This window comes from Zalophus californianus, chromosome 10 (genome assembly GCF_009762305.2).
Source record: "Zalophus californianus isolate mZalCal1 chromosome 10, mZalCal1.pri.v2, whole genome shotgun sequence".
NCBI lineage: Eukaryota > Metazoa > Chordata > Mammalia > Carnivora > Otariidae > Zalophus > Zalophus californianus.
In genome coordinates, this window is record NC_045604.1 from 42,474,382 (window position 1) to 42,501,985 (window position 27,604).

The 27,604-nt window shown below is 41.9% G+C and overlaps 1 protein-coding gene across 9 annotated transcripts in view; it reads left to right on the forward strand.

The window, feature by feature from the left end:
* The window catches only part of CACNA1E (calcium voltage-gated channel subunit alpha1 E), a 501,028-nt gene that overhangs the window by 265,149 nt on the left and 208,275 nt on the right, over positions 1 to 27,604 (forward strand). For all 9 annotated transcript variants that reach the window (XM_035722083.1, XM_027610796.2, XM_027610799.2 and 6 more), the window contains 3 exons: positions 14,036 to 14,139; positions 14,943 to 15,095; positions 16,282 to 16,463. In XM_035722083.1, coding sequence (XP_035577976.1) covers positions 14,036 to 14,139; positions 14,943 to 15,095; positions 16,282 to 16,463 — 439 coding nt within the window. The remainder of the gene's footprint in view (positions 1 to 14,035; positions 14,140 to 14,942; positions 15,096 to 16,281; positions 16,464 to 27,604) is intronic.

Consider the following 27,604-nt stretch of genomic DNA (forward strand, 5'->3'; position numbering starts at 1 on the left):
GGTACAGAGTTTCACTTTTGCAAGATGAAAAGAGTTACAGGGATGGATGGTGGTGGTGGTTGCACAACAATGGGAATGTACTTGACGCCACTGAACTGGACACTTAAAAATGGTTCTGGTGGTAAATTTTATGTGTATTTTACCACAATGAGAAAAAAAACCCCAAACACTAAGGACCCTGACAAATGTATACAGATAGCTAACCACCTCCATAATCAAGACAAGAATATTTCTTTCACTCTCAAAGTTCCCTCAGGCCCCTTCCTAGCCAGTTTCGTCTCTCAGTCCCCAGGCTTTCGTAGGGTGCTGAGCTGTTTTGTCCTTATCGTTTTGTCTTTGCAGAATATCATATACATGGAATCAGATAGGATATAGCCTTTTGATTCTGGCTTCTTGCATATAACATAATACCTTTGAGAGCCACCTATGCTGTTGCATGGATCAATAGTTCATTTCTTTTTGTTGCTGCCTAGCAGTTGGATGGGTGTATCACAGATTGTTTATTCACCATTTGAGGGACATATCTCAGATTGTTCCCAGTTTGGGGCAATTATGAATCTATCTGTGATAAATAACCATGGTTGGGTCATATAGCAAGTGTATGTTTAGCTCTAAGCAGCTGCTGCAAAACTGTTCTCCAAAATGGTTGTACTGTTTTGTATTCCCACTAGCAATACATGAGCGTTCCAGTTGCTCCACATTCTTACCAGCATATGATCTTATCAGGCTTTTTATTGTCTAGTTTCATTTCTGTTTTAGCTTTCTGGTAGGTAGGTAGTGGTAACTATTGTGATTTTAATTGGCATTTCCTTAGTAATTAATAATGGTTCTTATTTGTCATCCACGTCTCCCTTTGGTGAAGTGTCTGTTTACTTCTTTTGCTCATGTTTGTAATTGGGTTGCTTGTTTTCTTATTATTCAGTTGTGGGTGATTTAAAAATATTTTGCTATCATAAAAAATCCTTCATTGAACAACATTGTATTTGCCCTAATTTTGGAATATGGATTCAAAATAATTTCCTAAACCTCCTGGATCAAAGAGAGTGAACATCTTCAGTGACCTTATATACAAAATGTCCAATAGCTTTGCAAAGTACCAATATGCTTTCTTTCTAGTGGTGGCAACTTAACAGCAGAACAGGCTGTTGTGTTGTTTTAATTTGAATTTCTTTGACTATAATGCTATGGAACTTTTTCATATAATCCCTAAATAGTCTATGTTTCTTCTTTTGTGAATTGTTTATAGCTTGCCTTTTTTGCTGCTAGATTGGCACAGAAATTTGCCATGGCAATATCTATCCAGGGTAGTTAATAGAGTATGTGAAGATCAGTGCCAGGATCAGTGGTTTAGAGGATTTTCATTTTTTCATAAAATATTAACCTGGTCTCAGCCTGGTTTCTTTCATGCTCTGAGGCCATGAGCTAATTTGCATAGCTGGCAAGGTAAAAATAACTTCAGAGCCGAAAAGAAAGATCATTGCCATTGAGTTAAACTTGGACCCTGGGGGGCCAGCACTTCTACATGGGGCAGCAGTTCCTTGGTCTAGACTCCATTATTAATAAACACACTCCATTGTTCCTTATAAATAGAAAAAAGGTGCTCTTTTAAATTCCTTTCTGAGAAAATGGCCATGCCTCTTAGCTCTTCAGCTGGGAGAGAAGTAACCTCTTGATTCTTGCAACAATTCAGCATTTTATTTATTCACAGTGAGAGTACAATTAAAACCACTTACTCTGTGCTTACATATCTCTATCAAATAGATTTGGGTAACAATTAAAGAGTTCCTGTATATAGGCGCAATTCTTTTTAATTATTAAAATGGCTTGTGTTTTATTGTATTCCAAATAGGCGGTATGGGATGTGATATGACTCAGAAGTACTAGAAGGAATTTTGGTTTAATGACTCAAAAATAAAAAGCACTTTGTTTTCTCTAACAAATAGCTCTAGTTCATTTGGGGGCTCTATAGACAGTTGATATTTTATAACAGCTTTATGGCTGCCTCTTCATCATGCACTGTAATTGTAGGTTGGTCTGCTCTGCAAGTACGGGAAATTATCTGGGTATTTTTTTTTAATACTTGTCATCCTAGAAGACAGATGGCATATGCCTGTCATGCAAATCAATCTCTTAGGCATTGTAGGCTGAACTAGGGAAGAGGAACAATGGACAAATATGTTTTCTCTAAAATTTATGGATCCATATTTTTCTGAAAGAGTCAATGATTTGAAAAGTTTTATAAACTCAGATTCTTTTAGCTAGATATTCCTCAGACATCCAAAAGAAAAAAATCTCCTACCCCAATACACTATGAGACGGTAGAGTTTTATTACTTAGGTTTTTCTTTTCCTCCTGCTTTGAGTATCCCTTCAGTCAACCCACCATCTAGTGTTCACCTGCACTCATCCACATTTGACGTCTTGACAAGAAGACTCTGGCTCTCCCCAGGATCTTGAATATGTATAATTTTTTAGTCTTTCCAAAGCTGAAGAGGAAGCAGTGTTTCAGTATCTTAGGATTTAAGCCACTTGCTAAGGTGACATCAAGAAAAAAAAAGCTTTCACATTCTCTAATTGGTGTATTGGCTCCATGCCAGGGCATGGTTTTCCGAGTTTTTCCTTGTTTTTCATGTATCTTACTTAGCTCTTGTCTGGCCAGGCCAGTTATGTCAACTTTCACTTTGGTTTCTTATCCAGGTGATATTATCTGGACAGAATAGGTGAGTGGGTCATTGTGAGTGATAGACACCTAACTTGGAGTCATTTAAGCAAGGAGGGCTTTTCAAGGAAGACGTGTCTCATGGAACCACCGAGTTGCAGAAATGTCAGGAAGTAGTTGGGCCTCAGGAACTGCAGGATCAGGGTGCTAGCTCCAGAGGAATTCTTTCCTTTTTTCATTCTTCTTACCTCCAGGGTCAGCTTTATTCTTCTCTCTTACTACAGCCAGCTGTGTTCTGTGAGAACAATGACAGCTCCTGAAGCCTATCATTTTAGGACTTTAGCTGCTTCAGGAGAGATCAGCCAAACTCTGGTCCTCCGTCCAAACATCCCCGGGGAGAAACTTAACTGGCTAGCGGTGGCATGTAAGAGCATTGCAGTTTTTGAAAAGAATGGTAGGGGGAGAGGGCGCCTGGGTGGCTCAGTTGGTTAAGCGACTGCCTTCAGCTCAGGTCATGATCCTGGAGTCCCGGGATCGAGTCCCGCATCGGGCTCCCTGCTCAGCAGGGAGTCTGCTTCTCCCTCTGACCTTACCCCCTCTCATGTACTCTCTCTCTCTCCCTCATTCTCTCTCTCAAATAAATAAATAAAATCTTTAAAAAAAAAAAAAAAAAAGAATGGTAGGGGGAGAGTGTTGTTTTTGGAGGAAGAGGAGATCCTAGCAGTACAAACAATAGGAGGCCACTGTGTGTGGGTAGTGGGGGAGTATACCGCTGGTCTCTGTAATGTGATACTGGAGGTCACTAGTGCAGCCTTCTCATGAGGCCAGCATTAGCGGCTTGGCCCTAATTAGCTGCATTCTGTTGCTCAGCTGGTTTCTGCTCTATCCCAGGCTAGCCATCTCACAAGTGCTTGTCCCTGGACCTCAGGGAGACCTGGTGAGAGAAAGTGTGTGGGTGGTAGATCAACAGAAATCCCTCACCACTACTAGAAAAACAACTGAAAGAACATGTATTTATGTTAGCGAGTTCTTATAATGTGGGATTTCCCTCTCCAGCAATTATCTGTCTTTGCCAGCTCTCTGAAGTACAGTTTTGGTAACATTCATATGATCCTGCAATCACAGGACACCATAAGGCTCTGCCGAGAGGCAGCTCTGTGGTTGTCCTAGAGAAGACATTTGTTGAACGTATGTGCCTTTGGGATATGTTTCTAGCTATTAGCCATTATCTTTTGTAGCTACCAAAAGCACTCCAAATTTGGAATCTAAATTTCTGGATTTGGGTCTCAGTTTGACCATTTACTATCTCCGTAATCTTGGGCTAGGCAGTTTCTCTCTCTGAACCTTAATTCTCAAACTGACGAAATGGAGAATAATGTATCTTTATGGGATAAGGTTATGTAAACTGGGAAGCAACGAGGCATTTTTTTCATCATCATCATCATCATCATCATCATCTTTATCATCACCTGGACCTGAATGACACTCATAGAGTTTCTACCCATTGCTTGGCATTTCTCCTTGCTGTGTCTGAGTGAATCATCAGGGGCTTTCTTGTAAAACAAGGAAGAAACCCAGGACCATTAGTAGGAACCTGACCTTTGTCTCCATTACACTGAGGTTAAGTAAATAAAACCCTCCTTTGTACGTTACTGTGTTCTTTACCTTCCATGATCTGGGGAAACTTTTGGATTAAAGCTTCCTTTGTAGACACACTGGGGTTAAGCTTCATGTAGCCACTAGGAGATGTTTAAAGAAGAAGGCAGAGGACATTTTTATCAATGTTGGCATCAATGCATTTTCATCAAAATTATGACTTGTAGCTGGGGGTCACCCTGGCAACATCTTCACGTCTGCCTGAGAGGGGCTGTGTGTGCTTCTCCCAGAGTGGATGAGGACTAGTTGTGAAACACACGCATTGCCTTTAATCAGGCTACTACTCAGTTTGAAGGAATCGCTATCTGAGAGATTCTCTGTCAGTAGTGGTCCTCAACCTGTGATGTGTCCCCCCCCCCCCACCGGCCCCATCACAATGTCTAGAGACATTTTTGGTTGTCACAACCCCCGGGGGAGGGGGGTTGGAGGAGGGGTTGCTACTGGCACCTAGTGGGTAGAAGTGGGGGATGCTGTTAAACATCCTACAATGCACAGAATAGCTCCCAACGACAAAGAATTATCTGGTCTCAAATGTTAATACAAACTCCTCTCCTTGGCATGACATGGTTTGATTGTTGAACTTTCTTTTAGTGGGAAAGGCCATGATTTTTCTGTTCACCAAAAAGCATATTTGGGGACCACTTCATAGCCTCAAGAGAGTCTTGGGAAATTTAATTAGGAGCCCCATTTTAAATTCCAGAAAGGGTAGCCTTACCTTTGTTAAATACAGAACCACTTGTCCTTTCTGGAAATGGCACAGACCTTCTCTTTTGGAAAGGGACAATTTGACCCCACTGTCCTCATTCTCCCAAGAAATATTGTGACTTCTTCCTAGGCAGAATCTTAGAAGAAAGTTCATGCTCCATTTTGGTCATAAATCAACTTGGACCCAAGTCTAAATAAATAAATAACAGCCAACCAACTAACCAACCAAACCCCAGAAATAGCTGCCTCGTGACAGTTTTGGAGGTGGTGGTCTTTCTATAAGACTACCCATTCTGAAAGGCAGCAAGATGCTGTTACTATTTCTGGTAACAGAGGAGGGAACAGGGTCTCTCCTAGACTGCTGTGTCTGCAGTTCTTGGAAAAACACAGTAAAACTTTTCAAGGCAAACTGTTTCATCATTCTGGGGAAACACCAAGAAACCACATGGTGCTATTAAAGCAGTAGTTCATGTTGGTCTATCTTGTCCTCTTTAGAACAGTCTCCTTAGAGTGAGCATGTGTATTAGCTAGTCTTTACATCTGGGTTTTTCAAACTGTAGGTCAACCCCATTAGAGAATCGTGACATCACCTTAATTGGTTGCGACCAGCGTGAAACAAAAAATAGCAAGGAAAATTTGAAGAGAAAATATATCACACATAGAATATTATTTTATGAGGCACTCTGTAATTTTACACACACACACACACACGCATGCATACACACACACACATACATATATTCATCGTGGCTTGTGATGTAAAATATATTTTGTACTGCAGGTATGTTCAAAAAAGGTTTGAAAATCATTGCTTTATATGCTTTTACTTTTGAACAAAATTTGGGTGAATTGAAGCAACACAGCATATTTTCCTTTAAACTCAAAGGCCTGAGTTCTATGAGCTGTTCATTCCTAAACCAGTCACTATTCAGAATAGGACAATGGATGATTTGCTTAGGATAATCTAGATTCAGTCTCTGGGCTGGAGAGAGACCCAGCATGACTATAGGATATCTCTGTTATCAGGAAAGAGTACTGTGGAGGAGGCAGGTGGGAGCAGCTGTCCTAGGAGGGGCCTATGGGAATAGAAGTCGGCACTAATTCAGGTACAGTGGCCAAGGTAGACACATATTATAGCAGCTCGGGCTGGGCTTGGGGAGAAGCTAAGAGACCAATGGTTCAATCAGGGACTTCTTTGGGGCTCACAGTAGTGGTGTGGGTAACCTGATGCTTCATTACCAAGTGTAAGCCTGGATTTTGAGCACTGCTAGGCTTGGTCCAATCTCTAACATGTCTGTGAAGTTTTCTTTATTTGATATTTCCACACTCTCTAGCCTCTCTGCTTTCCATACTTCCTGGATTTCCCTAAGTTCCAGACAACACCAGCCCTTGTTTGAATTGTTCAAGTATACCAGTCTCCTTTCTGCCTCTGTCCCTTCTATGCATGTCTGTTCCTGCATCTGGGATGCTCTTCCCACGTTGTTTCCTCTAGCCTACTCATACTTCACCTTTGAGCTCATATGCCATTTCCATAGGAAAGCCTTCCTTTCCTGACCCTCTAGTTACTATAATTGTGATCTGTGTAATGTCTTTTTCATTAAGTTTCATGAGGACAGCCACCATCTCATCCTATTCTGCATTGTAATGCCAGTGCCTACTGCATTGCATGCATTCAGTAATTATTAGCACACTGTAGATGGGTTCTGGGTTCTGGGTTCTGGGTTCTAGGTTCTGGGTTCTGGGTTCTGGGATTGAGCTAAGCCTGAATGGTATCAGAGGGCCCTAACATAGGGTCTGGGGAGGAAAAGGGGGCAGCTTGCAGAGACTGGGTACTGGGCCAGTACCCAAACACCTATTTTCCCTCTCTCAGCCTCATCCTTTTCCCTCGGATGTATTTTGGTCAAATTGAATTTTGAGGGGAGGTTGTCTCCATTGAACAATGTAGTACACAGGAACTATTTTTTTGTTTTTGATAAAATGAAGTAAAATCTTTAGAAACTGATTCCCAAATCAAATTATACTTTCAGTAATTTATTTAAAAGGAATGGAGAGCCAAACGTTGGGTGTAATTTAGTAGATTTTTGATAGATCATCATTATTTGCACATGTGGTAAAATCTCCTTCAGTTTGGATATCTAATTATATAGGTGCCAGTGGGCTCATTCGCAGCTCCACGGACAAGTTCATCCGATCTGCCCCAGTGGGGATCTGTTAACACCCCTTTATCCCTGAGTCAAGGGTATTTCTTGGGCATTACTGTTGCATATCGTTAGGGAAGGGACCATAGACAGAAATGTGAAAGGAACTTTCTGCCATTGAGGAGCTGGCTTTGAACTGAGTTACAAGGTTCCAGCTAATTATCATTAACAGTCAGACTTTAGTTCTAAGACATAAGAACTGTACGCGATCAGGTGTTAAATGCTGTGCACTTTTCAAGATATTCAGAGAAAGGGGAGGTGGCGTGAGCTGGAGAAATGTAGTGCCATCTGGACAGGTTTTGGCTCGGAGTCTTAGAGCCAGGAGGGATCTGAGAAGTCCCTCTATCTGATCCATTTGTTTTAGAGACTAAAAAAACAAAACAAAACAAAACAAAATAAATCCAGATATGTTCTTCCTCATCTTCCTCCATGACACCTATTTCCTAAGTACTTTCTAGGAGTCAGGCTTAGTAGAAATTGTTGTATTTTTAGAGACTCCATGACTCCATGTCCAGCTTCCCCAGTGGCCTCCAATCTCCCTTTTGGGAGAATCTTTTATTGTGTGTGCGCTTGGTGGGGGTCTTGCCCACTTTGGAAATGCTAGAGGACCGTCCCAGTGCAGCCAGATGAAGTGTAAGGGGACATGTGACTTAAGTTCCACCACATGCTTTTTCCACCATGACTTTTAAGCTATCAATGCTATGTTATTAGTACAGTTGGCGATGATACGTCTAGCAATAGCCACAGTGGCCTAAGAATCAGATTTCCTGGAATCTCTGACCTTTGCCAGGTGTATTATTCCTGCTGTAACAAATTGCTGCAAACTTGGTGGCTTAAAGCGAATTCCTTCTCTTATAGCTCTAGATTCAAAACTCCAAAATTTGTTTCCCTGGGCTGCATCGGTTATCAGCAGGTCTGTACTCTCACCTGAGGCTTTAAGACGGGGAAGGCATTTCTTTGCCTTTCCTCGCATCTAGAGCTGTATTCCTTGCATCCTTCCTCCATCTTCAAAGCCAGCAGCATAGCACCTTGCTTCAGTCATCACATTGCCTTCTTTCTAGCCAAATCTTCCTGTGCCTCCCTCTTATGAGGCACTTGTGATTGCATTCAGGGCCCACGCAGATAATCCAGAAAAATCTCCCCATCTCAAAATCCTTAATCACATCTGCAAAGTCAGTTTTGCCATATCAGGTAACATTCACAGGTTTCCAGGATTAGGAGCTGGATCTCTTTGAATCTCTTATTCAGCCTACCACACCAAGATTTCTACTTTCCTGTTTTTCCAGCCTGGTCCTCCAATATCCCTTTAATTCTGTGAGCTCTTGATATCTTTTCAAAGTCAGCACTATGTGAAGAAGTTTATAAGCATCTTATCTTTTAAAATCCTCACATGACCCTCTACGGAAGGTATTGTCCCCATTTTACAGATAAGAACACTATAGCTCAGGGAGGCAATTGCATCAGGCCAGACAGCTAGTGTGAGTGAGGGAACTGACATTTGAAACCAGCCAGTATGACGGGAGAGTATGTGCTTTACCACTTCCTTATCATCTTAGTTCAAGTTTCTTTTGACTGTAGATCTTTTCCACGGAGGAGGTAGGATGCCATCTGGCTCTGAAGTCTGGATCGTATTATTTAGGCAAGGAGAGAAGGCAAGGGGGTGGGCATTCCAAGGCAAGAAGGAAGCTGGAGGTTAAGAGGTGAATCCAAGAGATGTGTTGAAGGAAGGGTATGTTAGACTTTGGTGCCTCATTGGTGGTAAAATAGTAGAAGAGAAGAAGGAACCAACCACCTCTGAAACACTTCTAAGTGGACCCAGCAACCCATTTTGGATTACCCATGGAAATGATATCCTGGCTCAAATCTGTGTAGGGAATCCAACTTGAGTTAGGTCCCTCCCTGTCTCCTCTTGGTCTCCTGTAATATGGGCTGGTTAAACACCTAACACCCTTTGCTCCTGTTAATCAGCCTTTTTGCACAGATGCTAATGAATAACTTGCCTTTTGAATGCTAATCAGCTTCTCCCTTGGGATTTATATGGGCAGAAGCAAAGAGATACTTTTTAGAGCTCAGGAGGGACTCCGGAGCCTAAGGGCAGGAGACTCCTGGTTTGTGTCTCTTCTTCACAAAAGAGAATTTACACGTTTGTTTAGGGCTAGGGCAACAACTGGGAGGGAAGCTATTTACCTGGTTATCCCTTGAATAGAGTTGCCAGATTTAGCAAATAAAAATACAAAATGCCCAGTTAAATCTGAATTGCAGATAAGCAACAGATAATATTTTGATGTAATATTTGCATAATGCTTCAGGGAATTTTTAGCCATGGAAGTGTGAAAAGAGACTGTTAAGACTTGGGTTGATGAAGAGGCTAAGACAGAACCCCAAGGTCAAAAGGAATTCTTGAGTGGGAGAATTCTTTGGGTGATTGACTTGGGGAGAGACCATTTGGTTGTGATGGCTCAGAGCATCCCTTCCATCTCCTGCCACTGCAGTGACGGTCCTGCCACACCCTCAGGATCATATCAGCCTCTAGGCTCTTCTTATCTGCTGACAGCTCAGAGCAGAAGCATTAGAGGTAGGGATGAGCCATGACATCCATGAGGAAACAGGTTTTGAACATACACAGTGCACCAAACCCTCCGTCTCTGCTGGTGGTGCTCAGAGGTTCATGTCTGTCCTCTGCTTTGGGGGTAAAGTAGTAATTAAGCACCCTCTGTGTACAGAGCTCCCCACCCTGGGGACAAAAGAACTGGAAAAACACAACCTCTGTTTCTGAAGGGTATGTGCAAATGGGGCACGGGATGATGCAGAACTCAGGCTTTTATTACTCAGAATTGGAACTTTGCACAGTGGCCTCTCTCTGATCCTGTGGCAGTAGCGCACGCGTGTGTGTGTGTATGTGTGTGTGCGTGTAGATATTACAGCAGCTGTGACCTCAGGTGTAAGGAGCCTCCAACCTGCTGGTCCGGAGAGCTGTCAGTGGCAAGTCTGTGGGACTTAGTGATTTGTGGCTTGAGGATCAAGGGAACCAAGCTCACTGGCTTGTTGGGAGACTAAACACTGTGACCTTGGTATTTTTAGCAGCACACTGGGCTGAGGACCAGTGGAACTGTGCTGTGCTAGAAAAGACTGCACGGCATGCTGGCAGACTGGGGAAAGGCTGGACTTCGATACCAGAAGAGGAAGGACTTTAATACCTGCTCTGGGCGTGTATTAGCAGTTTAATTGTTTCTAAGTCCCAATTTCCTCTCCTATGAAATGGAAACAGTCGTGATATCAGGATATGTTTGAGGATTTAATGAAATAACTTAGGGGAAAATGCTAGCAGGTAGTAAGCCCCGTAGGTGATCCTGCAGTGTGTCCCATTCTCGGAGCGCTTTGTAAGCATCTCTCTTAAGACATTCTTCATTGTGAATTATAATTATTTCATTTCTCTGTCTGTCTGCTTTTGCTAGACTGAGGGCCTGGGCCTTTTCCTACTGTGCACTTGCCTTGAGCCTCCCACATTAGGCCTGCTCTGTGTGAGGCCCAGAGTTTTGCTGAGCTGTATAGACTTCAGTACCAAGGCTTTGCTAAAGGGCAAGTCTTCACATTTTGAGGCTTCTTCCTTCCCTCCCTCTCTCTTAACTCTCCTGCTGCAGACGGGGCAGATCCTGTCCTGTGGGATCTGCTTGAGAGCAGGAGTCCTATACGATATTAGAAGCTCCTCATTAGACTCTAAAATGTTTGAGGACAGATTTCTAGTACGCCCCCGTGCACTCAAATAGGTGTGTGTTTGAGTAGTATCCGGCGGTGCCACCTACCCTTTCCATTGGTAAATTCTAGGGTTTCTGTGATATTTCTGTCCGTTTGGTTCCTGCTTCAACACATTGACTACTTTCCTCAGTGCAGTTCGATCCACCAGGCATTCACTGAGCGCCTTTTACTTGCTGGAGTCTGGGCTAGGTGTGGGGGATGTAGAGATGGGGAAGACGGCGTCTCTGCTTGAGGTGTTCCGGATCCTGTGGGAGAGACAGAGGAGAAACCAGAGAAAACGGAGAATTCCTCTAAGATGTGGGCAGGGCAGGGATGGCAGTGGGCACAGAATTTTACGGGGGCACACAGCAGGGCCCGTTTCCTCAATTATCCTTCCCCCCGAAGAATCCCACTGTCCCTGCTTCTAGCAAGTGGATGGGACCTCCTTCCCTCAAACATGATGTGAACACTAGGGATGTGCATGGGATATTCTTCATGGGTGAAGGAAAAGAAAGTTCTGAGGGCCAGGGGAGCATGGGGCCCTAGGTGGTGTGGTCCTGGCTGAAGTTTGAGGCAGCTTGGATAACTTGGGGGACAGGTTGGTGAAAAGAGCACGGACGTGTCTGGTGGCCCCGGCCACAAGTGCCATATTTTTGCTTCTCTCCTTCAAATTGGCTTCACTTCTGTTCTCTTTCCCACATGAGAATTCTTATTTTTCTCGCATTTGCTTCTCCACCAGCTCTTATTTCGTATTTTTTCCTGTTTCCATCTCCATGTCTCCTTTCACCATTTGCTTCCCTGTCCTCTCATTTTTCCCCCCCTCAGCCGTTTTTCTTTCTCCGTACACTTCTGCCTTCTTGCCTTTCAATTTTGTCTTTTGGACCCTACCTCCATGTTCTGAAATATCCCTCCTTCAACTCAGGGTTGGAAAGGAAATTTTCCTTTTCAGTAGCTCTTTCTTAGGACTTGAAAGAGCATCTCATGTGTATCTGGGTATCCTAGGAAACAGAACTCTGATTTCTGAACAGGGCAGAGTCTCCCCACCGTGTGTGTGTGTGTGTGTGTGTGTAAGACAGCACGAACCGGAGGGAAAGGCATCTCCCATGGTCACCACGCCTCAGAGGACTGAGAATACAGTGCTTCTTTCCCTTTTAGCAGATTCAGCAGAACAGTGACCCCATTTTCCTGGGGTTCTAGTTCTCTATCACTACACTATCCTTGAGCTTTCTCTTTCTCTGCTTTCCTTTATTTGTTTCTTTGTCTGTTTTATTTTTCAGTCCTATTTTCCACGTTTCTCCTTGCTCTCTTTTCTCTTCAGGTTTTCCCTACTTGTTGGAAAGGATATCACTCCCCTCCCTAATTTCTCTCTTTGGTTTTGGCAGACAGAGTCAAAAGTAGCATCAGAGACCCTGCTCGTCGACATCCCCCATTTTCAGAGACAGTGTGGAAGTTTGGATCAGGAGAGGTAGAGGGAGACCTGAGAACCAGCTTGCCTGGGTCCTGAGACCCTTTATGAGAGTAGGGTTTCTTTCTGGTTCTTATTTTGAGGTTGGGTTAACATAGAATTATAGAGTCTTAAAGTTGAGAGCAATCTCTACTGGTTATTTAGATAACCTTCAACCCACATTGGAACACTTTTAACTTCCTAATAGATAGTTCTACAGTCTGTGGCTGAGTATGTTTAATGTTGCGAAGTGGACCTACCCCATGAAACAGTCCACCTTGTTCTTGGCCAGCCCTGCTCATGATTCTCATGTCCTGGATCTGTGCAATTTGTACCTATTGATCCTATGTCTGCTTTCTAGAGGTATACAGCACAGACCTTTCATTCAAGTTCGATTTCAAGTATTGAAGGAAATGTTTCCTCCAAAATAATTAAGTGACATAAACTATTCCCATCACCCTTTGACTATATAGAAAACTTGGTTTTCTGAATGACTCACTCACCAGTGGCTCCAGGTAGCTGAAATTCTCATGGAGAGGTTATGAGGGAGTTCAAATAGTGTTCCAAAGAAGGAAGACTAAGATTAGACAAAGTTGCAAAAACTATACTATTAATATTTATGTTGGACGTATTAGCTAGTTTGCACATTATAACTTCTAGAATACTCCTAATATTCAATACCATGTCATTTTATTTTTATAGTGAGGTCCTGGCACTCCCCCCATTTTGTAGATGGGGGTAGTGAGGCTGCTGGAGTGTGTAACTTGCCTCAAATCACTCAGTTCTCAAGTGCTTGAGTCACAACTGAAACCCAGCTCTGCTGGCTCTTGGTCATCTGCTGTGTTTTTCATTAATCCTTAAGTATCATTGACTATCCGCAGTACCTGCAGTGTCATGGGATTCTATGAAATAAATTGTCTCCTGAAGACAAGGTGCTTGGTGTATACAATATAATAGGATTGTTATGGATTTTGGTGTGTGTGTGTGTGTGTGTGTGTGTGTGTGTGTGTGTCTGTGGAAATGGAAAAATGGAAGCAAAGAAACAAAATCCAAGTTATACAGTGATTTGGAGCAATTATAAAAGTGCTGTATGTGGACGAGTGAAGTTATTCCCTAATTTATAAGCATCAGTGTGATTGATATGTTTGGTAAAAACTCTTAAGTGCCAAAGTGGGGAAGAATGATTTACTCCTTTACTGCACCTGATCCAGAGAAATTCCCTAAAGGAGTTAGGAGACAGGGGAATCTAAGAAAATTCTTAAATACAAAATCCAGGGGCCTTGGTAGGTTGGAAAGAGGGAAAGGAGGTTGGTGAGAAATAGCAAGGAGAGTAGGGACCAAGGTTTGGAGGCAGCAATGGGACCGATGCTAGGGAGCTGGTATTCTACTCATGATTTGGATCTAGGATTCTGGTGTGATGGTAATTTTTCCTTCTTTGCAAAGTAAAACCCAGATATGGCTAAGTTTAATTCCAGTCAGAACCACCGATGATTCACCCAAGCTCAGGTGCTCCCACATGCAACTGGCATCAGCTCTGTGTGCTTTCCAGGCTGAGCCTTCTTCAACCCAGCTTCCCCCATGGAACAGGGGGAGAAAGCCAGACTGTGGTAACCTTGACCTTCTGTGTCTCCATCTGCAGCATCCTGGCCACGGCAGGAACCCACTTCAACACACATGTGGACCTGAGGACCCTCCGGGCTGTGCGTGTCCTGAGACCCCTGAAGCTCGTGTCAGGGATACCTAGTGAGCACCTGCCTTTCTTCTTTCTCCTCTGCTGTAGCTTTACTGATGTGTCCCCGCAGGATCTGGGGCCAAAGGAATTTGGGATAAACAAGAAACAATTTCTCCAGTGATAATAAAGAGTGGGGATGAAGCAATCTGGCATAACATTTTACTTTAAAATCTAGCAACTTTCTTTCAGATTTTTAAAGATAATGAAAGATCTTTGTAGAATCTTTACAAAGTAAAAAATATATATATAAAGTGAAAAGGAAAAACACTCATTATCCTATATTTTTATGCATTTTTTCCTGTGAGTTTTAATATAATTTGATCATACTTGGTATATACTTTTGGATCCTGTCACGGAAGCCTTTGATTTTCCTGACATTAAAAATTCTTCAGAAATACAATTCTGATATAGTAGTGGGGGAGGTAAACTTTGTCCTTGCTCTCATAGGACTTAGAGCCTAGCAGGGCCAGGCTTAATTTCCTTTAGGAAAGAAGCACGTTCACGTAAGTTTGTAAAAGATAAGCAGAAGGCAACATGGATGAAACAAAAAAAGGAAGGAGTAATAGGCATGTAAATAAATGATCAGAGAATGGTGAGAAGGAGCATGAGATTGATTCTAGGGGTAGTAGTGATGGAGTCTTTGGCTTGACTTGTTCTGGTTGTCCCTTTGCAAATTTTCTTCATCATCTCAGGACCAGTGGTTCTTTTCCCTCAAAGACTTGTCCTTCTCCTCTTAGGAGAAGGTAGAGGGAGCCTGCTGTATCAAATGGTGCCCAGGGAGGCTCCATTTGTCATTCTCTTCCTTTCCTTCTAGGCCTGCAGATTGTACTGAAGTCCATCATGAAGGCCATGGTACCTCTTCTGCAAATTGGTCTTCTGCTCTTCTTTGCCATCCTGATGTTTGCTATCATTGGCTTGGAGTTCTACAGTGGGAAGTTGCACCGTGCATGTTTCACGAACAATTCAGGTAGGGTCATTGTTTCTTGCCTTCTACTTCTTCCCTTCCTCTCCCCTCTGGTCATTGGAGTACTTTCAGGTCATTGGGAGACTGGTTGGAAGAGAATATTCTGTCCCAACCCCAGAATTAGGATCAGAAACTTCCTAGTTTGCTTTTTGAGGCACAAGCAGCCTAGAATAAAGGTCCCCATTGGACAGTGATATTGCAAAGCAAATGACCTCTTACGTTTGCAGTCAGAGGATGTCAAACAGGAGGTCCCAGCTCCCCCGTCCCATGGTAGAAGGTTGTCAGAATGCATGTCAAAAACCACCTGTCTGAAGAACTACTCTTTGTTCAGTGTCTTCTTTGGCCCACAGGCCAAGGAGATCCAGGAGTCCAGAGTCAGATTTAGGTCTCTCTAGATCTGTGGAGACATTTTCCCTCATGATCCATCTTGTGACCTTTCTCCTCCCTTGCTGTGCCCCACAGACAGTGTAGAAGGGCTGAGGGAGCTCTGAGCTTGGCTTGCCGGGGGTGCTTGGGAGATCTGTGGTGTTCACAGACCCCAGATTCTTATCTCTTTGTATCTTATTTGTTCAAGTTGAGTAGAATACCCTAGCAGGAAAGGGGGTCAGGGAGAGGTTGAAGAAGTCCAATTTAGTATAATGTTTATGTTTTTTTAAAAGCATCTTCAAAGGACACCTTCCACAGTGGAGTTTTACTTTATTGATTGATGGATTGATTGTCTTATTCAAGACCAGGAATTTAGGCCAGAAGAACAAGGAGTTGAGACCCACTGTGAAGGGACTGTAGTTTATAATTGTCCCCAAGAAACTCAGGAAAATCTCAGAGTCTATACTACAGTCTGAAGTTAGAAACTCAGTAGGATTCTGCCTTCACCTCAGACTGTTCTGTGTGATCCAGTCTTGTCATTTCCTGTGGGACTCAGGCGAGGGTAGAGAATGAGGCCTGCAGAAAGTGAAGGCCATGTGGAGGAGAGGCTCCATGTTCAGAGGAGTTTGGGAAGCACTGGGATGAGCTTGTGGTATGTGAGCTGTGAGGTGGAGAGAGGCCGGAGGTGGGAGGGAGCTTGAGAGAAAGAAGGTCACACTTTTCTGGGGGAAATAGAATTGAGTGTTTGTGGCTTCCTGGAGTCCTTTCCAGCTCATGCTAAACACCATGTGGTTTGTCTCCTGCCCTCCAAATGTGTCTGCAGGTATTCTGGAAGGATTTGACCCCCCTCACCCATGTGGTGTGCAGGGCTGCCCAGCTGGTTATGAGTGCCGGGACTGGATTGGCCCCAATGATGGGATCACCCAGTTTGATAACATACTTTTTGCTGTGCTGACTGTCTTCCAATGCATCACCATGGAAGGGTGGACTACCGTGCTGTACAATGTGAGTAGAGCTTGCAGGGGGCTGGAGCAAGAGGGAAGAACCCTGCAATGAGGCTTCTGGCATTGTGTCGGCTGGTTATTCTGGGGTAGGGGAGGGGTGTGTGTGTGTGTGTGTGTGTGTGTGTGTGTGTGTGTGTGTGCATACGCGCATAGACTCAACTGTGAAAAGTTGTAGCACTTCATATCCTCCTATCATCTGGCCTCTTGCTGAGTGGAAGCATGCAGCTTCTTAGCAGAGTTAGGAAATTGCATCCCATTGGATGGGTGAGCAAAGCTAGTTAAATGAGATCAACTTAGTAGTGATAGAGTGTGTTTTACGGCAGGTACAACACGATGGTGGGGTTGGGTAAGGGGTACTAAGAGGTATAGATTTCTTGGTTGCTGGCTTCAAATAGCTTACCATCGGGTTGGGAAGATATTACGGTCGTTCTTAACCCTCGCTGCAGATTAGAATCAGCTAGTAGCTTTAAACATTTACACCTCCTGGGCTCTACTCCAGACAAATTAAGTAGGAAAAGCTAGGGGTAAAGCCCTGTCATTGATTTTTTTAAAGCTTTCTAGCTGATTCTCAGATGCAGCTACTGTCAAGAACCACTGCATTACAGGCACATAAGAAACATGCTTAATTGTAGGACTCACTAGGGATGCTTGTTGCAATTTGGGTTCACAGGCCCTTTCTCTGCAGGTTTTGATTTTGTGTAGCTTTGAATAGTTCGTGGGCTATATACTTTTTACAGGTGCTACTGGTGGTTCATACAATCAGGCACGTTTGGAAGGTTCTGAGTTGGTGCACAAGACAAGGCTGTCTGACTGCCAGTCAGGGATGTTAGGGGATTCCGGCGTGGCTACACAAGTCAGACAGCGTGACCACTGAAGGATCTTCTGCCTCCCAGAGTCCAATTTTAAGAAGCTGTGGAAGGCATGGGCAGAGTCCAAGTTCTAAAATGACAGGTATTGGGGAGGTGTGCGCTTTGATGCCCACCCTGAAGCAGATACTTTGCAATGATTGTGCCTCTTATTTTTACTTTCACAGGCTGCCTTTACCCTGAGGTCTCCTCTGTTTCCTTTAAACCTGGTTCTGTCTGTAGAAAACTTAATGGGTGGGGCATGGGATAGCTTACACTAAGCAGTCTTTAGAAGGAGCTCTGGATGTAATCTACACTGGAGGGAAAGGAAATGCTTTGTCTCAGGAGAGACTCAACCAGACTGTAATGCCCAATGAGCCAGGATTTGTATAAGGCCTGCACAAGTAGGTGTTTTGTAAATGTCCATTACTAACCTGGATCCATTTCCATACGGGTGAGCAAGTCAGGCCTGAGCTTTATGGAAAAGAGCCACAGGCTATTACGCTCAGTCTCTAAAGGGCAGTGAAGAAGTCCCAAGGACCAGTTTATGTGCCGCAAGCCCAAGGGTTACTTGTGACCTAGAAACACCTTGAGGACATTCTAAGATTCTTACCGGTTGTGGGGGATAGCAGGAGGGCGGGGAGGGAGGCAAGATTGGATGAGGGTAGCTGCTTCGTATTTGAAATGTCTTGAGGCCATGTCACTCAGATTAGCCAGGCGTCTCTGGAAATTACAGCACTGGCCCCACGGTGGCTGGTGTCATTCGTGGGGCTTTGCGAGTGATGTATTTCAATTATATGTGTAGACTCACCTAAGTGATGTGATAAATGCACTGAAAGCCTGAAAGGAGAAGTGTTGCATTTGAACATATATGATCTGTTGGTCCTCCTGAGTCGGGGCTCCGATGGTGCTGAGATAAGTAGAAGCGCAGCTGAAAAATCACCTAGCCTTTGCATTTGTTCCTTTGTTCATTCAGTCATTCAACAAATATTAAGTGAGCATCTACTGTATGCCAAGCACTTCACTCAGGAAATATGGAAGGTAAAAACGGCTTGCTCTCACGGTGCTCTTTTTAAATTCCCATTTCTCTCCAGTTATCTCTCTGACATAGATATAGAGGTCACACCGACTCAGGGATCTTGCCCTGTTCTCTATTTTTGCTCCAGTGAGGAAGCAGGGAAGAGACGAAGTCAAGCTGCTGATCCTCTGAAACCTTTCATTGCATGGGCTTCCAAGGCCACAGACTCATACTCTCTCTGACTTCCAGTCTGTTGCTATTGAACTTCAGTTTACTGAAGGCCTCCTGCTAACCTCGTGGCTGAATGCAGTGTTGAGGGAATTAGTTAGGGCTGGTTTCTAAAACGTAGCTGGCTGCTCATGGGGAAGAATGAACTTCTGTCCACTTTGAAATGATGTCACTTTCCACAACATTGGATCTAGGGCCAGGGAGCCAGGAATCCATAGGTAGAGGTGATAATTAGAGGTGGATAACTACACCTTGATTCAGAAGTTGGATGAAAAAGACGCTCATTTTTCAGCCAGTGGAACAAGGACAAAGTGTGGCTTCCTAGGAAGAAAGAGCCAGCCAAGGCTGGGCTCCAGGTAAGGAGGGAACTGCGGCATGAAGCATGACCCAGGCAGACTCTGTTACAGAGGCTGGATGCACATCCTGGAGTTAGGGTTGTCTGCTTCCAGAAGAGCAGGTTCAGAGAAGCCGATTCTTCATACTGTTGGGGATAGGGCTTGCATTGTATGGTGGAGTTACATCGTAAACGCTTTAAATTACCCAAATTCAACCATTCAGCTTGGACCAGAAGAGGGGGCCAGGGAGAGAGGAAAATAATTTAAATAGTACAGGCTAATTCATTTATCATTCCTTTCCCTGTTCCTATACCCATTGAAAGTGTGAGATGAGAAATGCCTGAGAAAGGTGATGGCTGAAAAATTGAGGATTCACATAGCCAATTCAACAATTCCCAAGTCTTTTTCTTCTTTTTCTTTTAACTCAGGACTTGGTAATGACAAAATTTTACATATATATTAGAACTGGTTGCACACCATGCAATTAACCATGATCAACTAGTAAATTCAGTATTATAAATTCAGATACGCATATATGGATGTTTCTGCATAGAGAAAATCTCTCACTCTGCCCTTATCACCACCATCCCAATAAGATGCAAATACAACTGTTGGTTTCCCTTCCTACCACGTATCCTGGGAAGGCTCAATTCACCCAGCTGCTGTATTTCCTCACCCAGTCCACAAGGGCTGGGGGAGCTCCCATTTCCCAGTCTAGTGCCTCTTCTAGTCAATGGTGGCGACAAGGATGAATGATATCCTGGTGCCACTTGTGCTCGAGCCAGGAGGAGAACCTTCAGGTTTACACAATACACGGAAGCTCTCTCAAGCATGTGGACTTGGTGTTAACCTTTCTCTACACAATTTAAATGCTTCCTTCCTGTTTGCATCCCTTTTCTGCTACACAGATTCTCCCTCAATGCCTCTTGTGACTTTGTTTGCTCTGCTATGGGTTACTTTTTCTCTTAATTTAAATTCAATTAGGCGACATATAGTGCATCATTAGTTTGAGGTGTAGAGTTCAACAATTCATCAGATGCATATAACATGCTCTGGGTTACTTTTAACTTCATTTGCATGTAGCTTTTCTCAGAATGCATTATTGTAAGGGGCAGGGAGGGTTCTCCTTGTGGGGGGGCGACCTGCAGTCAGGCTTGCTCAATGTAGGCTCTACCCAGATTTCAATTCTGCTTGGTCAAACTCCAACGTATTATTGGCTTCCCTCCCTCTTGTGGTAGAAAGCATGCAAAGCAGTCTGCAGTTCCACGGGCTGCTTCTTCCTGTTTTGACTGTCTCTCTGAAGGTCTCCTCAACTTGCAAATCCTCCCCTATTCTTGCCAGTTTAATTCATGTTATTTCTCCGACCCTGGATAGGTGTTCCTACAGTACGTTTTGCCTGTGATCAGTGTGGTTCACTCCACAGATGTTACCATGGCTCTCGTATTAACTTTCAAACCTTGGTCACCTGGACTGCATCTGGTTCTGAGAACTGGCTCTTTCCTGCTTCTGGTCTGTCTCATTTCCCTGGTGTTATTCTGGTTTGGTGTTATCTGCTGTTTGTGTTATCAGGTCCCTCATGCAGATTGCAGAGGTTCTCAGTCTCTGTCTGCAGTTACTCAAACCTCTTCTCCTAAAGTCCATCATTTTTCATCTGTGTTTCTGAGGCTTGAACCATGTCTCTTCTCACTTGGTATTGATAAAGTCATGCAGGTGTGCAGATTTCTCCGAGGGGTGCCCTTTCTCCTAGTACGCCAGCTGGGTCTGTTACGACTGACAAGGGTGTTCTGTGCTGCTGTGGAGGAAGAGATGTTTACAGACTTTATGGCTTTTTGTATGAGGCAGCTTGTAGACTGGATGCTTTCTCAGTCTTCCTCACTTCTCGGTTCTTTGGTCTGTAACAGTGCCTGTGGCTCTGTTTTAAGTTGCCTTCTCTCAGATGCATATAGTCAATATTTGTTAAGTAGTTGACAGTTATTCACTTTTTGCTTTAAGATTTTGCTGAAGTGTGTTATGCCCAATGTTAAAAAATAAAATTCAACTGAGTAAATTTGAAGATCAAGTTGGCTTTTTCAATGATTCATGAATTGGGCAGTATCCCATCTAGCAAAAGAAAGGAGCTCCCAGGAGCTGTACAAAATGGAAGACTTTTATAGGCAGACAGGAGTAGAAAAAGGAAGTTTCTAACAAACAGTGGATTGTTTCAGGCAAGGTCACCTTCCTTTGGGGGAAAGGCAGGGCTCTTTCAGGCAGATTACCTCACTAGTGCTGATCAGTAACTCCAGATGTACTGGTTAAAGGTTACCGTCCTGGGAGAGGCTGAAACTACAATTAGTTGTTAAGCCTGGTTTCCTGATGTGGGGTCAGCACCAGTGACTCTGAGGCCTGTTCTTTCTTTCTTTGTTTCTTTGTTTCTTTCCTTCCTTTCTTCTTCTTTTCCTCCTCCTCCTTCTTTTTAACAGTTCACCCCTTTTGATCAGAATCTCAGCTTTTCTTTTCTTTTTTTTCCTTCCTTCCTTCCTTTTTCTTTCTTTCTTTCTCTTTCTTTCTTTCTTTTTCTTCCTTCCTTCCTTCCTTCCTTCCTTCCTTCCTTCCTTCCTTCCTTCCTTCCTTCCTTTTTCTTTTTCTTTCTTCCTTTCTTCCTTCCTTCCTTTTTCTTTCTTTCTTTCTTTCTTTCTTTCTTTTTCTTTCTTCCTTCCTTCCTTCCTTTTTCTTTCTTCCTTTCTTTCTTTCTTCCTTCCTTCCTTTTTCTTTCTTTCTTCCTTCCTTTCTTTCTTTCTTTCTTTCTTTCTTTTTTTTCTTTCTTTTCCTCCTTCTTCTTTTTAACAATTCCCCCCTTTTGATCAGAATCCCAGCTTAACTGAAAGATGTGATCAAAATTTAAAGCATTAGTGCCTCTTGTAGCTACTGCTCTGAAGTTCTTATAGCTTTTACTGATCCTCTATGTGATACAGGTTGTGATAGGATGTTTTTGTTTGTTTGTTCATTTGTTTATTTGTTTCTGAATCTCTGTGGTATTCACAGGTCAAAACTTCAAGCCCACAATTTTTTAGTCATTTTCTTCATTCCTTTTATGGCATTCCAGTCTTAGGGAGGTTATTAGCTTGGTGATTAATGGCTGTGAGCATGCATTTAAAGCTTTTGAGAGAATACAGTGTGCCAGAGAGACTATTATTATTATTATTAGTAGTAGTATCTAGAAGTGTACTTCAGAGCCATGGTTCTCAAGACCCAAACCAATCAAAATCCAATAAATCAAAGACCCTGTTGAAGGAGTCACTTTCCTAAGCCAGTTCAGTGACCTTGTGTAGCTGTTTCAACTTTCCTAGTGTTAATCCAGGTACAGCAGGTGGTGCTGGCTACAGCACAGACAGCTTCTTGCTCAGCTAACACAGTCAAGGGTTGTCCTATTATCAAGAAGAACTTTGGCCAGTGGCGCCTGGGTGGCTCAGTCATTAAGCGTCTGCCTTCGGCTTAGGTCATAATCCCAGGGTCTTGGGATCGAGCCCAGCGTCCGGCTCCCTGCTCCATGGGAAGCCTGCTTCTCCCTCTCCCACTCCCCCTGCTTGTGTTTCCTCTCTCGCTGTCTCTCTCTCTCTCTGTCAAATAAATGAATAAACTCTTTAACCAAAAAGAAGAAGAAGAAGAGGAACTTTGGCCAGAGAGTCTAAGGACCTCTTTTGGACAGCTATTGTTTTACCAACAGATTCTGTAATGCTTTCAAGAGTTAAGGAGAGTTTCTGGATCAGAGCCTCATTTGTATTCGCTCCCAACCAGGGAAGTAGAAGCCTGACAAAGGAAGCAAATCCTGAATCATGAAACACTTCCTGATAGGTCTTTTCTAACTCAATGTTGTATATTCAGGGGAATTGACCAATGAAGTAGCACAATCTATTTGTGAAAAGGTAGGGGTGCAGTTAACCTAAGAGGCATTCCTCAGTTATATGCCAGCCATTTAGGGATTTATAGGCCCAAGAGTGATAATCACTACAGAAAAAGATAAATTCTGTTGGGTCACAAACCACCCCCACTAAGGAGGCACTGTTAATGGACAAATCAGAGTTTTTTTATGACAAATCTAGTAGTCTGAAAGGTCTTAGCAATGGCCTAGGAGATACAGATGATGGCATTATCTTTCCAGACCAATGCCAGTACAAAGGAAATAAAGAAGAGTTTTATGTTTAAAGTACGAATTCTTGATCCAGCATCTTGGGTGGAAGCAGTCTACTTCGATATCAGCTACTTGTCTTTCTCATCAATCTGATTTGGAGGTCTCCAGCTGGTGTACAGAACCATGTGTTGGGTGGAGCCTTCTTTAGGTGTGAGATATATATCCAAATTTCAAATCTCTGAAGTTTGGCTGGGTGGTGAGGAGGATCTGGTATAATGCCTTCCAAGGACATTCAAGGGTAGTCTCTGTTCTTAGTGATTCTGAACCAGAAAGGAACTAATTGGAAACATTAGTTTGGAGAGTTGTAGCCAGATACTTGAGGAAACTAGAACAATTCAGAATCCATTCCAGTTTATAGGTATAGAACAAAACCTCAAAGACAATTAACAGGACTAGAATCCAATACCTACAAAGGTGCAAACATAATTTTTCTCTCTACAATCACTCCCATTCTTTTAACCAAAGATAATCATAGTAATAGTCATTTATTTGCATTAAACATGGACTGATTATTTACATAAATGCAGCAAAAATAGTGATTGACTATGTAAGTCAATACTGCTTTGCTGGAACTTTTCTTAGGGAATCTCAGACTGAACTCTAAAAAATTCTTTGAGAAGGCACCTGGGTGGCTCAGTTGTTGGGTGTCTGCCTTCGGCTCTGGTCATGATCCCAGGGTCCTGGGATCGAGCCCCGCATTGGGCTGCCTGCTCAGCGGGAGGACTGCTTCTCCCTCTCCCACTCCCCCTGCTTGTGTTCCCTCTCTTGCTGTGTCTCTCTCTGTCAAATAAATAAATAAAATCTTAAAAAATAAAATAAAATAAAAAATAAAAAATTCTTTGAGGCCAGGAAGCCAAGGCAAGGGCTTGCCATAGATTTTGCCTATAATACCTATAGTTTGGCTGAATTCCTCTCTTCTCAAGGTCCCTCAAAATATCTTGATGTATCTGGGTCTACTAGGCAGTGACCTTCTTTCCTTACTTGGTAAGGCTGCCAGAAACCTTATAAGCAAGGTATCAGATGATCTTTCCAAGTAGTTACTTAAGCTGTCTGGTCATATCTGAGTCTGTACACAACTTTGTCAAATACAATATTCCATTCGAAGCTTTGGTAATACTGCCAATGATCTCATTGTGTTCTATTACAGGGAGAATGGATTCTTGTTGAACTTATGCACATAACTAATTATATTGCCATGGATAGAATACTAAAGAGTTTCTGATTTCTGGAGGAATTGGGTAGGGAGAAAAAGGAAATGTTTCATCTTTGTTTACAAAGATGGACTTTACCAAACTGCTATAAGTCATGGATAGCTTAAGAAAAGGTTTTTTATATCTAAAAAAACAAAACAAGAACTATCAATGTCTCAAACAAAAAGTCATAAAGAATTATAATTATCCCCCTTAGTTTATTCAGTCCCATGTAGTTAATACTTGTTCTGCTTGAATCCAGTTTTTTCATTAGTCCTAGAAAGTCTTACCCAGGTCAGTTTTATCATCTTAAAGTTATCAGAGCCTGTGCTTGCCAAAGTCCTTCCTATGACTCTCCCTGAAGATGAAACACTTTGTGGAACATCTTTGCAAAAACATCTGAGTATAACAATAACTGCCTATAAATGACAAAAGACAAGCAGTGCTCATTGTTAAAGATCTGATGAGAGTTTGTCATAATGGAATTGACACAGAAATTTGGATATTTCTGTGACACACAGCATTTTAAAATTACGACTGATAGCATTATATATCAGGACATATCAGATTTCTAGGAATTTCACACAATTTCTGGAACACTAATAAGATTTTCTTATACAAATACAACATAAAGACTTAGTATTACTTTTTTTTAAAGATTTTATTTATTTATTTGACAGAGAGAGAGAGAGCACAAACAGGGGGAGTGGGAGAGGGATAAGTAGGCTCCCCACCTAGCAGGGAGCCTGATGTGGGGCTCTATCCCAGGACCCTGGGATCACGACCTGAGCTGAAGGCAGATGTTTAACCGACTGAGCCACCTAGATGCCCCTTAGTATTACTTCTTATTTGACAATGCTTCCTAGGAATTTAACATATCAAATAAGCCAAATTAGCTTAACATCTCACTTTTTATAAGAAAAGAAATCAATCTTTTGAGATGTTCCAGGGACCCTCTGAAATATCCCAAAGATAGTTCTAAGGCAAAAAGGCTTTATTTAGGATTTAATTTTGGGAAGTTTGTCAAAAATATCAAAGGTTTTAAAACACTTAGTCAAGTTGGATTATAAGTCATTGTGCAACAATACTTAGTTATATATTTAACAATAGTGACAATTAGAAATTTTGTAGGCAAATATAGAAAGTTAAGTAGTTGGGGAAAAAAACCCAAAAACTTCACTTTTTAAATAGAGAAGACTCAGTTTTCTTTAAGTAATCAATGACCTGACATGTTATAAAGATAAATGAAGCATGGCAAATTATTTTGGTAGGACACAAAATCTTTGCTGTTCAGGCAGATTACTTAAAAATAAACTTTTCAGTGTCTTATCGAGAGCAGACCAATAGTCCAATAAAACTTTGTTCTTTTAACAGAGAGAAAACCAAATTCTAATTTCGCACCAGCTTACTTTTGATATTAAAACACATTCACTTAATTAAATTCATTCCAATCTTAGCAAGGCCTGACCATGCATAAAATTCCTTTCCAAAGATTTCTGTCCTTAGTGACTTTAATTACATATGTTAGAATTTTTAACTCTTAAAAATCTTACCTTTTAGTAAGAATAAACAGTTATGAGCTGTCTTTTACACTAGCATTCTGTGGATTGGCAGACTTTTTATAATTTCTAGAACCACATGCTTTCTCATAGTAAATTTTTCAGCATAGCACAAAACTAACAGACCCAGATATCTTTAGTTCCTCTGTAAAAGGAAGCCAAAAGTGGATAAACTTATATTCAGTAATTAATGTTTCTAGTATTTTATCTTATTTGGAAATGATCCAGATATATAAAGATTATCCATCATTTAATTTAACTTGGCAAAACTTTAAGGTTTAAGGTTACCCAAAAGATTTGGGGAAACTATTAAAAACATCTTAAGACTTTTTATCCCACATACATCTATTTAATTCACTTGTTCTCAACAATTATCTTTAGAACACTTAGAAAATTTCATTGTATGAAGTTATTTTTTTCTTGTTGACAAATTTTGTAACAGAGATAATATGAATTTGTTTGACTAGTAAACCCAGATAGAATAAAAGTTGTATGTTGGCATTATTTTTAATTTTGATAACTTTAAAGATAATGTTTGTTTTAATTAAACTAATAAACTAGTGTTTAATTACTAAAGATTATCTGAGATCATGGGAACCTGAAAGGCATTTGGGTTAGTTTTCATTATAATTCTAAGAATTTTATGAATACGTGATTCATATAAGCACTTAATTATCTTTGGGCCAACTAAATAGAACTCTTTTACAAACTGATTTTGGTAATACCAAATCAAATACCAATATCTAGAGATAGAAAATTATCATACATGTAGAACACATATATGTAGGTACACATAGACACAAAAAATTTTAGCCATGAATCAAGTAGTTATAAAAGAGGTTGGATCCAAAATACCTTTCTGGCAGGTGGAATAATTTAAGATTACTAACTCAGATGGCTAATGCTTTTTGTTAATATTTGTGGAGAAGACACTTAAGATTTTTATTTGCCTAAGTTTTAAAATAAACTTTCCCCTTTCTGTTCTTTTTTTTTTTTTTTTTTTTTTTTGGTAAGGATTACCTCCCTGAAGTTTGCATTTCAAAGAGATGGCCTAGATAAAAGTTCTTGAAGAAGACCAGGTAGGCAGGACACTTGTACCTCAAAGGTATAGGGAAAGAATGTACAAAGGACTTTGGTTTCCTAAGGCCAAAATTTTTATAACACTTAACAAGGCTTTTGAGATGAATAGATGAGATTAGTTGTTTATGAAAGGACTGACACACCTGCCCACCTATGTTGGAATGTTTTTCTTTCCCTCTACAAACATTTAGTTTAGGGGAGAGGTCCTAAAAAATATTGCTGTTAGGCCCTGAGTATCAGCTTCCAATTTGGCCAAATTTCTGATCATAGGGTTATTAATTCCTTTCAAATGTCTTATCAGGCTTCAGCAAACAGTAAATACATCTGGCAGTATTAAACAATGTCATAAACCCAAGAGGTGTCCTCAAAGAGGTTGCAAAAGATATTATCTTCACAAGATTTAGAGCTACTCCCAAAGATAGCCAAAGGAAGGAACTGATAACCTGCATGTCCCCGGCAGGCAGAAAGCCAAGCCAAGTTCTTAGGAGGTAGAACAAGACAAGAAGGCAGTCATCCTTAAGGATCAATAACCAATAAGTCTGGATTTGGAAAGGAAGAGACTGAAATTTTATCCTCCTTTTTCAGCTGGGCCCTACAGACAGAGGTCTGAGAGAGCTGACTCTGGTAAGAATTTTTACGCTGTTCTGCGAGGTTTTTGCCAGTTTTCCTAGGATTTCCTCTGTCAGCTCCAATACCTTGCAGAATTTGACAAGATTTTT